A 13,400-nucleotide genomic window follows, 5' to 3' on the forward strand; every position below is an offset into this window, starting at 1 on the left:
CAATACCCTAGCGCGTGTAGCAATCTTGCTCGCTCGAGAAATCCGTGGATGACAGCGAAGTCGAGATGAATGGCTGCATTTGACGCCATTCTCCAAGCCCTGCTTGAACGCAGTGACGGCCCACCAGTGCCGACGGCTTTGCTCCTGCTGCCTCGGTAGAGGACTTCTCTGGGTACTTATCGACTCTGGGAAGCGGGTCTTCGTCGTGAGATCCTCGATGCACTCATTGATTGAGTAATGTATAGCGCTGGCTTGGACCAGATGACTTGTGTTTTTTTATGTTTTCATGTTTATGTTTATGTTTTCTACCCTCTTGTATCACTTTTTTAGGGTTTCTTGTCTTGTATATACCCTTGCTATCCCTTATAATATATCGTGAACTATTGATGGAATTAGATGATTGTGAAGTGACAGGGCTAAAGAATATGTGTTAACCATAAATGATGGTCGTGAGCACTATTCGCCCCATGGTATCCCTCGAAGTATAGCATGCACCCCATCACCCATTATGCGTGAGATGCGCAAGCCAATGGAAACCGTGGACAAGATCGATTGCTGCATAGATGACGTAGCATCAGAATACGCATTAATAGTGCAACGTTTTATTTTGCAACAGCTAGACATCTATGGATAAACATGGCTTATGTATGAATATCGCAGGATTGGTTCCAGATGAATCTCGGGAAGCTCCATTCGGCCGTGCCACTATTCCTAGGTAGGCAAGTGGGCACGTGCCCAGGTGGATACGTGGTTTAATCTTTTTAGCGACAATGAATGTGAACTTTTTTTTTGCTATTGAGATATCTGTAAGCCAACGGTTCTGTTGATGTATTTTGTCGAGAGCTCTATAAGTATCGGACAGCGGCAATTGAGCTTTTTCCTTTGCGCCTGAAGATGAGACCGATACTTTGACAAGGGTCTGCATTAGTACAGATCTGCTTGAAGTGGTCTGTGCGTTTGATGCCTGAATCTGTAGATGTTCACGCCTATTTAGTCGGCGGTTTCTTAATTTCCTTGGGCCAACGCTAAAAATAAAATAGGTTTTTCCAATTGCCCATGGCGCCTTCGAAGGTTCCAAGGTTCCAAGGTTATTACGCCTCCAACCAAAGTGTTGGGAAAAGCGCCCTTTCACATGCAAATGGCTTAAGTGGGGCCAACCTTGGAAGTCACATGTGATTTCTTCATATTTGTTGAGGCTTGACATCATATAGCTTACATGAAGAGGAATATAGAAAGAGGACTATAGTAGAATGGACAGGAAATTCAATATTCTAAATAGAAGACCTAAATGGTTGACATGGAAGTAGATGGTATCGGAGTCACGATAAGAAGCCCGTTCCCGGAGAACCCCACGCGAATACGGCCCTGGAAGGTTAATAGGTTCCATTGCTCGAAGCTCTTGGAATCTCAACAAAATTTCGTCTTTCCTCGTTCTTCTCTTTACCATCGACGTACATCGACATTCCTATGACCACAACTTTACAATCATATCATTTTTAGTTCCTTATTTTGTCCTGTATACCCCTTTTCCGAAACAATGGCCATCCTCGACATCACTAAGGATTTGCCCACACTATTTAAGCGACAGGTGCAGGCAACCCCAGATGCTGTCGCCCTGGAAGACGAGACCACGACATATACATATACCCAGCTGGATGAAGAGGTTGAGGCTCTTGCCAGTCGCTTACGGACCTATGGAGTGAGCCGGGACACCCTCGTGGGTGTGCTCCTACCTCGCAGCGCACATTACGTGATTGCCTGTCTGGCAGCGCTCCGTGCGGGTGGTGCGTTCCTTGTTCTCGAATTGGCTTACCCCGCGGACCTCTTGGCGGATGTTATCGAGGACGCTAGCCCCGCCGTGATTATCACCCACAAATCTGAGACCGACAAAATCAAGGCGCCCGTCCCCGTAATTGCCTTGGATGGACCCATTGCCGAGATCAATGGACACGCCAAGGAACCTTCTCCGTTGCCCGCAGATGACGATTTGGACCGTTTGGCGTTTGTGTCCTATTCGTCAGGCACAACAGGCAAGCCGAAAGGAATCGCCAATCCACACCGCGCCCCGGTACTATCATACGATTTGAGATTTGCAGTGCAGGACGTACAACCGGGCGATCGAGTGGCCTGCAATGTCTTCTTCATCTGGGAGATGCTGCGGCCGCTACTGCGCGGAGCTACCGTGGTTATCGTGCCCGATGAAACGAGCTATGACCCCGCAGCTCTGGTTGACCTGCTCTCGGCTAAGAAGGTCACTGAAACCCTCATGACACCCACACTCCTGGCTACCGTTCTTTCACGCTATCCCCGGTTCGGTACTCGTGTGCCTGATTTACGCATCATCTGGCTGAACGGTGAGGTGGTGACAACCGATCTTGCCCGCAAGGCCATCAAAATTATTCCTAATGCCCGCCTGCTTAACTGCTACAGTGCGTGTGAAACGCATGAGATTGCCTGCGGAGATATCCGTGAGATGGTTGATGGCGACTCCATTTACTGCCCAGTCGGCCCATCGATTGTTCCTGCACACACCTACGTTCTAAACGAGGATGGACAGGAGGTGGAGACGGGCACATCGGGAGAACTCTTCATTGGAGGGCCTTTGTTGGCCCGGGAGTACATTAACCTTCCCGAGACCACGGCAAAGGCTTTCCTTCCAGACACCTTTGATTCCACACCCGGTGCTCGTATGTACAGGACGGGCGATCTAGCCCGCAAGCTGCCTTCCGGATTCCTCGAGATCACCGGCCGCGTCGGCGCAATGATCAAGCTGCGCGGATATTCGGTTGTGCCGGCAAAGGTCGAAAGTGACATCTGCCAATACTTGGCTGTTAGTCAGTGCGTTGTCACTGCGTACGGCGATGGACTGGAACGACAACTGGTCGCATATGTTGTTGCCGATAAGGAGGCTTCCTCCGATCGCCCTTCGGTCGTGATCAACGAGTCCGGCCACTCCCCCAGCTCGCGTCGTGTCCTCGAGAACCGTCTTGCCCAATACATGATCCCAGCTCTCTGGGTTGCACTAGACCAGTTGCCTACTAACGAGGTCTCTGGCAAGGTTGATATGAAAAATCTCCCTTCGCCTCGTAGCTCTAGTCCCAATGGCAGCGAGAAAAGCACAGAAAAAGACCCGATCGGTCTCCATGACATTGCGGCAATCTGGGAGGCTGTTCTGAAAGTCTCAAAGAGCCTGATTAAGGCCGAAGATAATTTCTTTGATCTGGGTGGACATTCCTTGTCTCTGGCTGATTTGTCATCCAAGCTTTCCAGACGTTTCGGCTTCCGTGTTCCTATTCCTCGTCTTGCGGAGAACACTACTCTTTCCGGCCACTTGGAGACTGTGCGTGCTGTCAGAGATGGCCACACTGAAGAAGTGCAAGCAAATCTGCCCTCTGTCTTGCTTTCCGATTCCACACTGGACGAGGACATTAAGCCCATGAATACTGCGTTCACTTCAATCAGCTCGGCTGACACGGTGCTTCTGACTGGTGTGACTGGTTTCCTGGGCGCTTTCTTGCTCAATGATCTGATTGAGAACACCTCTGCTAAAATCATCTGTCTTGTGCGTTTCAGCGACCCCGAGCAGGATGATCAAGCCGGAGGTGTGGCCCGAATCCGCAGGAACCTCCTAGATATGGGACTCTGGCGCGATTCTATCCTGGAGCGTCTCGAAATCTTACCAGGAAACCTTTCTCGGCCACGACTGGGCCTGAGTCCGGAGGAATTTGACAACATCGCGGCTCGTGTCCAAGTAATTGTTCATGCTGCAGCCACTGTCAACCTTGTTTACCCCTACGCTGCACTTCGGGGAGCAAACGTGGGTGGAACCAGAGAGATTCTGCGTCTCGCCGCTAAGGGTGGCGCGACCGTGCAGTATATCTCTACCAATGGTGTCTTGCCCCCATCTGGCGAGAAAGGCTGGCCCGAGACTACTATACTAGATATAGAAGATGTCCCCAAAAAGCTACTCGATGGCTATGGCCAGACAAAGTGGGTTGCAGAGCAGCTCGTTCTCAAGGCTGGTGAGCGTGGATTGCCAGTCAAAATTCACCGGTGCGGTACCATCAGTGGTCACAGTGTCACAGGCTCCGCTAATGCGTGGGATTTGCTCACTGCATTGATCGTGGAATCCATCCAGCTTGGATACGCCCCAGAGGTGGAAGGATGGCGTGCCGAGATGACCCCTGTGAACTTTGTCAGCAAATCCATTGTGCACCTTGCCACTCTGACCCAGGCAGACCAAACGGTGTTCCATCTCGGAGACCCTACGCCGGTCGATACTCGGTCGGTCTTTGAGGACCTTAAAGAGCTTGGTTATGAGACGAAACCTCTCCCATGGGATCAATGGGTGGCCTTGTGGTTCGAGAAGAGAGGCTCGGCCAAGGGTGGTGATGGTTCGTTTACCGTCGATATTCTTCGCAGTGGCATGCCGACTGTCGAGTTCCTCCGAGATATCGTGGTCCTTGATAACGCTTTGACCAGGCCTTTCCGGGCTGTTATCGAGCGTCCCAAGGTGGACAGCCTGTTGCTGGAGACCTACACTCGGCACTGGTTTGCTCGAGGATGGCTACCCCGGCCCCCATCTCGTCAGAATGCCCTCAACCGACCCAACAGGGTTTCAGTGAAGGGGCCACTCAGCGGTCAAGTCGCCGTGGTGACTGGTGCTTCTTCAGGCATCGGTGCGGCGGTAGCAGCCGCCCTAGCCAAGCAGGGTTGTGCTGTAGCACTTGGCGCTCGACGCCTGGATGCTCTTGAGAGCACCAAGCGCAAGGTCGAAGTCCACGGCGTGAAGTGTATCCTCCGATCAACCGACGTCACAAGCAAGACTCAGGTGGAAGCTCTCGTCCAAGCAGCAAGTGAGGAGATCGGACCAGTGGATATCTTGGTTGCATGCGCTGGTGTCATGTACTTCACCATGATGGCAAACACGCAGACGGACGAGTGGGAGCGCACGGTCGACGTCAACTGCAAGGGCCTTTTGCACGCTCTTTCGTCAACAGTGCCTGGCATGCTCTCGCGCGGCCGCGGCCATATTGTCGCCATCTCCTCCGATGCCGGACGAAAGGTCTTCCCTGGTCTAGGTGTGTACTCGGCTAGCAAGTTCTTCGTCGAGGCCACCCTCCAAGCCCTCCGCCTCGAGACTGCAGGCGCTGGCTTGCGCGTGACGAGTATCCAGCCCGGCAACACCTCCACTGACCTGCTGGGCATGTCGACGGACGCTGAAGCCGTCAAGAAATTCGGAGAGCCATCCGGAGCCAAGATCCTCGATCCTTCGGATGTTGCCAACTCCATTGTTTACGCCCTGACCCAACCTGAGCATGTCTCCGTCAACGAGATCCTTGTTGAGCCTCGTGATGAGCCTATTTAAGCGATATTCGCCATTTCCCACATGTTTTATTGGGGTTTGTATAACTTGCTGTTAAGTATTTGCTGCTTGCTAGTTGTGATTTAGACGGTCTGATTTGACTCACATAAAATAGACGGCCACATAGAGGTAGAAGTGGTATACTGTATAGAGTATTGAATACTGAATTTCCACACGCGATTTGCCCATGCAACTTGACCCATATGCTCCCATCTCATAAGCTGACGCGTCCACATTCGGATCTATGGATCCAATGCAGCCGATGGCCCTATGCTATTCTATCTTCTATCCTACACCTACCCCATTAAACCGCAGATCCATAGCCTCAATCCCCCCATCAAAGCCCAGCACATCCAAATTCTGGGTAAAAGAGTGCGATCATTCGACTTGAGCCGACACGCATTGATGGTCAGCACCAAATCAACCCCACCTAAACTCACCTCAACAAAGCTCTCGCAGACGAAGCAGACGAAGCATCATACTTGGTTTGTGATTGCCTTTGGCATTGTTGTAGTTTGTTTGGTCTTAATTGAGACAATTTTCGCTATCAATAATGCCTCCGAGCTGCTAAAAATGCTGGTGGATCTAGTTGCCTATTTCGGACGTGGGTCTTGGTATTCCCAAAGAGGCAATTTGGTGGAACCTTGAAATCTTCCTTTTCTAATCTTATTGCGAAGTATATGGAGTAGCGCGATTTGATTTTCCAAGGAAATCACATCACATCGAAAACACAAGATGTTCTACTTCATTTCATCAATTCATATCATAAATCTTATATCGTACAATCTAAACCTCCTTAGTTTCAATCCCATTCCCAGACCCACTGTGACTGCTACCGATACTAGCAGTGTCATAAGTAGGATGCTCATAAGTAGGATTCATCGACAGCGGATGCAGTCCTTGGCGCCGAATCTGCGAGCGCGGTGTAATAGCCACCGGAGTCTTCTCGTCAACAAAAGAGCGCTCCGACTGCTCCTCAACAAACTTTGCCGTGAAAACATCCTCGACCTCCTCAAGAGAACAACCCGCAGTCTCCGGATAAAAGGCCCAAACAAGCACCATCGCCGCCCAATTAAACGCGACAAAGCAGTAGAAATAATCAGACCCGATATTCGTCAGTGCGATAGGCGAGCACCGCGCGAAGACAAGGCTAACACTCCAGTTCGTAGCGGTCGCCATTGACGAGCCGCGCGCGCGGATAGACGTGGGGAAGACCTCGCACTGGTAGATCCAGGCGATCATGCCAAGAGCCGTGAAGAAGAATGAGAAGACGAAGAACATGGCGATGGCAGCGCGCAGGACATGTGGGTTGGCGTTGGGGTCGTTAAAATCGATGTATAGCGCGAGCGTGGCTTCGATGCACAGGGCTGTGCCCATGCCGAAAAGGGATGGGATGAGCAGTTTCCGGCGCCCGACTTTGTCGACGAATAGCATGAAGAGCGTGTTCCAGAGCTGCGCTAGCGCGCTCCAGAGTCCGATTACCATTAGGGATGTTGATTTTGTGAGGCCGAGCGTTTGGAAGAGTCGGGGGCTGTAGTTTGAGATTACGTTTGTGCCTGAGCACTGGGTGAATACTTGCAAGCCGCAGGCTAGGAGCATTCTGCATTGCCACTGCGGGGAGAGGAGAAGGTGGTGCCAGGACCTTACGGCGAATTGCTTGTCGGATGCTAGGCTCTCTTGGATTTGGAAGAGCTCGTGTTCGAGTAGCTGGTTGTTGGTTGCGTTTCGGTTGAGGTGGAGTCGGGCGAGGACTGAGCGACCTTCTCCCTCTCTACCCTTTTCGATGAGCCATCTTGGCGATTCGGGAAGGAACCAGATACCGCAGATGAGAATTATTGCTGGCATGACTGGGAAGGAGAGTGGAAAACGCCAGGAGAAGGCTCCACCTCGGAGGGTACACCCATATCCCACCCATCGCTTGAAACCCTGTCAGCTGGATCGTATCTAGGTAGGAAATCCCGGCGATTACTTACAGCAACCAGGAACCCTAAGCCAAGCATCCATTGTTGCATACTAGCCAGCATCCCCCGAATCTGTGGCGGGGCAACCTCGCTCTGTGCTCACGTCAGACAAGGCTTAGCAGCCGGACCGTGTATCAACCTACACAATAAACGGGGATAATGGCAGACATCTGCCCAATTGCCAGACCCGCGATGCATCGACCGGCGATAAGCATGGCGATACTAACTGCGCCTCCCTGGAGGCCAGCACCCAGAGTGGCAAGAAGACTACCGACGAAGAGGACCATTCGGCGGCCATAGTAGTCCGAAACATATGACGCGAGGATCGAGCCCACGATTGCGCCTCCTGATCACTAAGATTAGATCCGGATCGCGGCGAGATGCAACGAAGATGAAGTCTCACCGGTATACGAGGAAATAATGCCCCCGGCGACGGCGTCAGACAAAGCTGGAGACCCGAACCGGCGCAGAAAAGCCTCCTGCTCGATACTGGAAGAGATCACGCCCGAATCATAGCCGAACAGGAATGATCCCAGCGCGGCGAAGGCGCAGCAGAAGGTGACGAGGTAGAGAGTCATAGTATGTATCGCGTTGCCCCATAGCCTATGGAAATCGGCATAGGACGAGACGAGCCATATAAGGCCGAGTCAGAGACCGTCGCGACAAAGTCGCGTTGGCGTTGTTATACATGCCGATCAACCTTGGGGAAAGTGGGACGTGCCACAGGGGCTAATTTCAAATGGAATGCCATGCTCGATGCGAGGGATCGCCAGGATCGATGGCTAAAAGGAAGTGGATAGTTAATAATAGGCTAATTGATAATTCTGAACGATTATGACGCAGGTGACTTGGCGAACAATGTTATATACTCCGTGTGGAGCACTATGATGAGGCTTATCGGAAACCCGAACTTCGGAGGCCTCAAAATAGATTGTCGTTTATAGGTCATTTCGAGGTTTGCATTCCCCCTGTTTCGCGTTCCAGGACTGTTGAAGCTATTTGCCGCATATTGCCTTGTTTCAACGGACCCCTTTGCATGGCAGATCCCTTCGTGATGGCAGCGCAAGGGCGTTCAAGGGTCCAGGCGTGTACTTTGTACCTTGCAACGGCAATTCCTATTGCGCAGGAAACAAGAATAGAAACGGAGTGCTCCGTACTATTGTCGCGATAGTCGAATCACACAAATAGAAATGAGGAACCTTGGAAGTATTATTAGTTCCCAGATGATCACCCTTTTCTGTGCCGGGATACTCCGTCGATGGATGATATATGCCAGAACCGGTAATATCTTACTCAAACAGGCTCATCTGAGGCTGATACGAGGTAGTCATTAGTGAACTAGCCCCAGCACGCCTATTAATAATTCAAACGCTGTCGTTCGATTTGCAATCCCATATACAACACATACATAGAAGTCGGCGAATTGACCGGGGGCTAGACGAATGGGGCAGTGGAGCCGGGCTAAGACCTGGGAGATTCGGCCTGTTATACATTGAAAAGGCCGAAAATGCCTCAAATTAAAGGGAAAAAGAGCGAAAATTCTGGAAAAAAGGAAAATGACGGCGGAACTTTATTTGATCGGTGTTGCCCATATGAACCGCCGATATCCACCAACCAGTCATAAGGCGTGCGACTCTGAATGACTAAACTATAGTGTCAACTCGCTTGAATTTTGACCTCGGGAACTTGGCCGTTCTTTTTCTCCAAGATATATACATTGGGATATCCTGGACTCTTTGGATATATAACCTTTCCTCACACCGCCCTCGGGAATAATCATTTCATCATCGTCGATCTCCATTTCCCCCCTCAAGACCCTAGGTCCCCCCCTCAGACCCTTCAACTACTCCAAATTCTAGCGAACTTTTTTTTTCACTACCGAGACTTCGATCGACATTGTCAGACTTGGCATAGGAATTTTCAGTCTTCGTTCTTGACTCTACTTATCTTACAACTGTCAATATAGGGCCGTCCATGCCCTAGTGATATTTGGTCATATAGTGATAGTATTCACTTCGAATTGCCCGCCAAGACCCATATTCATCTTTACATGACTCCGTGCATTCTACGCACCTCAGATATCCAGTCATGGCGACTACGACGAGCCCTCTTTCTGGCGAGAATGAGGAGGATCCCGCGCCCATGACCGACTTGAAGTATTCGCATGATGACGATCACCACGATACTCCTACCCCTGATGCCACCATCATGGACTCCAAATCACTGCCGGCGCAGAAGAGACGGCGCGTTGGCCGCGCATGCGACGAATGTCGCAGGAAGAAAATCAAGTGCGATGGCAAGCAGCCGTGTACTCATTGCACTGTTTATAGTTATGGTATGCGCCCTATATGTTTAAATCTCGAAATTTTTCCATTTGTTCTAACAAATCTTTCTAGATTGCTCATATGACCAGCCTTCTAACCGTCGTCGGAATCCCGCCCCGCAATATGTCGAGGCCCTGGAAAATCGCCTTCAAAAAGCCGAAGCGCTGCTCCGAATCGTTCTTCCAAATGTCGACCTCGATGATCCACAACTAGACCTACATGCGACAGAACAGAAATTCACAGCCGCGCAAAAATCAAAAGCGACGGAAGATGTCAAACCGTCAGGCGCACTTGACCCGGCGCAAGAAGGCGCAGACGAGGGACTACTCGAAACCATGGTCGATAATTCGGGCTGCTTAGATCGGGATGACCAAGGCCATTGGGATTATCACGGCCACACCTCGGGCGTTCTCTTTGTTCGGCGGCTGCGCAAACAGTTGGGCGCCGCGGATATCACGGCCCCTATGGCTCGATCGCGCCCCTCGATAAGTGCGCATATGATGGATAGTCCGAAGTCTGTGTCCGAGTCGCCTCAAGACTCAACATTACCTCCCACACATGACCTGCCGCCGCGGGCGGCTGCTCGCCGTTTGTGTCACAATGCGATCGATCATGCCTGCTCCTTGATGAAATTTGTGCATATACCCTCTTTTTTTGCAAGTCTGGAGCGCATTTACGATACTCCCCCGGAACAATTCACTAACCAAGATCACTCCTTTTTGCCGCTTTTATATATTGCCATTGCCGTTGGCTGCTTGTTCTCGGACGATGAATCAGGACAGGGTACCTTGGATTTGGCTGGCTACGAAGGCGCAATAGGCCAAGGGTAAGTCAGGTTAATCTGTATTGATTTTGGCACCGCCTAATTTCTTTGACAGGTTCCAATTCTTCAAGGCCGGTCGACAACTACTGGAGATCACTGACTGCCGTGACTTGGTTTCTCTACAAGCAATCTGCTTTATGGTTCTCTTCCTCCAATCATCTGCGAAGCTGAGCACATGCTACTCATATGTGGGAATTGCACTTCGTTCAGCACTGCGATTAGGTCTCCATCGCTCTGTTGCGGCAGACTTCAACCCCCTCGAACGAGAGCTTCGAAAGCGCATCTTCTGGGTCGTTCGGAAGATGGACATCTACGTGAGCACATTATTGGGTCTTCCCCAGATTCTGAGTGACGACGATATCGATCAAGAGTACCCAATGGAAGTTGATGGTGATTTCATCACTTCCGAAGGAATTACTCAACCCCCGTCTAACTATACACCGTTGATGGCTGGATGCAATGCACACACTCGTCTTTCCAACATCATCTTAAAGGTGGTAAAATATATCTACCCAGTCAAGAATGCTCGCTATCGCTCGAAGTCAGACCAGCGATACATGGTCAGCCACTCCAAAATCCGGGAGATCGAACGAGATCTGCAAAATTGGATGGAGGAATTACCCCCTGCTCTGCGACCGGGCACAGAAGTGTCGCCCCAGCTAGAACGGTAAGTCCAGTCTACAGTGGTGCTCGGAATCAATTTAGCTAACATAACTAGTGTCCGGCAATTGCTGCGTATAAGCTACGCCCACGTCCAGATGGTCATGTACCGCCCATTCCTTCACTACGTCACCGGCGGTTCGCAAGCGCGTGGCGTAGACAAGCGATCATATGCCTGCGCGGCAGCCTGCGTCAGCGTTTCCCGAAATATTGTTCACATCACGACCGGAATGCAAAAGAGAGGACTGCTCAATGGATCCTTCTGGTTTACCATGTATACGACCTATTTCGCTATCCTCTCTTTGATCTTCTTCGTGCTTGAGAACCCGGATTCGCCCACAGCCAAAGATGGCGTCCTGAAAGATGCCATGGAGGGCAAAAATACTCTAGCCGGATTGGCCAAGAAGAGTCTTGCTGCCGACCGGTGCTCTCAGAGCTTAAACGTAAGTTCTTCTATCTAATTTGGGATGTCCTTGACTAATTACAATGCAGTGCCTGTTCAAAACATTGCCCGAGATGTTGAAAAATCGCCAGAGCTCAAAGACCCCTGTCAATCTCAAGCGCCCCGCCCCATCCAACACCGCCGAGCCTGAGCCGAACAATGCCGAACCTCAGCCGAAGCCATCCTTCGAGAAGACGCTGCCAGTTCGGTCAAGCACTTTCCCAGTGCAAATGATGTCACAGCCGGCTGTCGCCGATGATCAGAATCGCCGGCAACGAAGCGTGGACAATGTCCAGCCTGTGACCAATCGCCCTGCGGCTGATATTCATCACCAGTCCACATGGATTTCAACCACGCCTGACCTACTAACAGAAACCATGACAACCCCGGAACATATTTCTTCCTCCAGCATGACCTCCTCCATGCCCAATCAAGAGCCATCAAGTCTAGCATGGGCTCAGCAATTCACCAATCCATCCAACCTCCCAGATCTCATGCCAATGATGTTCCCATCGGACGATCCATTCGCATATCCAACACAGCCCATGTCCACCTTGGAAGATGCTCACTTCCGGCACGACCCTGCGGGTATGCCGTCACAGTATTCCTTCGATTCAGCCCCAGGCATGGGGCCCACCACACCAGTGGATCCCTCCAGCGCAGGGGGCACTCCCACCTTTGACTTTAAAAACATACCGAACTACCCCATCACAAATTCCGCAGGGATGAAGTCATCAGTGCCAAGCCACCTCCGCCCATCCCACTCCCGAACTTCGTCCCGCGTCCACTCCCCAATATCGCAGAGCCAGACTCCGACAGATGCGAGCAGCAGTTCAGACCTGGTCTCAATCCCGAACCAGAATTTCGTCTGGCAGGGCTACAATTTCCAGGCTAACATCGCAACTGACATGGCACCTGAAACCGCACCCCAACAGCAAGAGATGCCCGCTCCAAATGGATTGCCTCCTTTCAGCATGGGCATCGATGAGAATATAGGCATGAATATGGATCTAGGGATAACCTTTGATGATCTGTTTGGCAATAATGCCGCCTATCGGCCGGGCAGCGGGGCGTCTGCTGAGGATTGGGCTCAGTGGATGAATGCTAATAGCATTTAACCTTGGTCTGGTTTGCCATATTCGTTTGCTGTGCCTTTTACGAGGATATGCTATTATGATGCCCAAAATCTTGGTGTAACAACTGTTGATATTTGGTTGGGGTTAGGAGTCTCGCTTTTCTTTTGCAATTATAAATGTATACCGGATTTATATACCCCCTGATGTGTCTTGTTTGGTCCATTATTGATTCAATGGGAGTAAGAGCGAGATAGGTGAACATTCTATGTGCTTTGGTATAGTTGCATCAAGTACTGGATCAACCCTTATCCGACGACGTTCCTTCCCCAACCAGCCCTCAATCCGAAGTCTTTCCCTCAATACTTGTGAGCCTGCAGGCTGCACGTGTTGTAAAGCTGACAACTTCCTGTCAACATGTCTTTGAGATCCTGAAATCTGCATGGAAAGTTACGTCTCCCAATGTTTCAATCACGCTCCATCCCTCTACGCTGAGCAGCTCAGTTCGGGACCAGCGTAGAACCAGTAAGGCTCACCCGAGCAAACATTCTACTCCTTATTCATTGACGGAAAATCACGACGCTAACTTCTACTTCTCAGGAGCAATATGTGGGGATTCACCCCGTCGCCGGCGATAATTGCCGACCTCGCAGTTGGACAGGTCCGGGCCAAGACTGAGGGAATTTCGAGTGGTCATATTTTACGGCCTTGGTGGCCATGGATGTCCGCTAGTATTCACCTTGCTTTGAGAT

The 13,400-nt window shown here is 50.9% G+C and overlaps 3 protein-coding genes across 3 annotated transcripts; 2 read left to right on the forward strand and 1 right to left on the reverse strand.

The window, feature by feature from the left end:
• Positions 1-1,537: 1,537 nt before the first annotated feature.
• Positions 1,538-5,368, forward strand: N7518_004183 (uncharacterized protein; the record flags this gene model as incomplete). The annotated part of the gene is made up of 1 exon (XM_057185110.1): positions 1,538-5,368. One exon carries the CDS (start codon positions 1,538-1,540, stop codon positions 5,366-5,368), a length of 3,831 nt encoding a protein of 1,276 aa, XP_057041880.1.
• A 783-nt stretch (positions 5,369-6,151) lies between these two features.
• Positions 6,152-7,904, reverse strand: N7518_004184 (sugar porter family MFS transporter; the record flags this gene model as incomplete). Its single annotated transcript, XM_057185111.1, has 4 exons — positions 6,152-7,282; positions 7,339-7,419; positions 7,470-7,672; positions 7,730-7,904. 4 exons carry the CDS (start codon positions 7,902-7,904, stop codon positions 6,152-6,154), a joined length of 1,590 nt encoding a protein of 529 aa, XP_057041881.1.
• Positions 7,905-9,414: 1,510 nt separating this feature from the next.
• N7518_004185 (putative C6 transcription factor (Mut3)) lies at positions 9,415-12,693 on the forward strand (the record flags this gene model as incomplete). The annotated part of the gene is made up of 5 exons (XM_057185112.1): positions 9,415-9,661; positions 9,723-10,476; positions 10,529-11,140; positions 11,192-11,576; positions 11,626-12,693. The coding sequence occupies 5 exons, from the start codon at positions 9,415-9,417 to the stop codon at positions 12,691-12,693; spliced, it is 3,066 nt and encodes a 1,021-aa protein (XP_057041882.1).
• Between the last annotated feature and the right edge of the window lie 707 nt (positions 12,694-13,400).

This window comes from Penicillium psychrosexuale (assembly GCF_028828465.1).
Source record: "Penicillium psychrosexuale strain IBT 29551 chromosome Unknown utg000003l, whole genome shotgun sequence".
Lineage (NCBI taxonomy): Eukaryota > Fungi > Ascomycota > Eurotiomycetes > Eurotiales > Aspergillaceae > Penicillium > Penicillium psychrosexuale.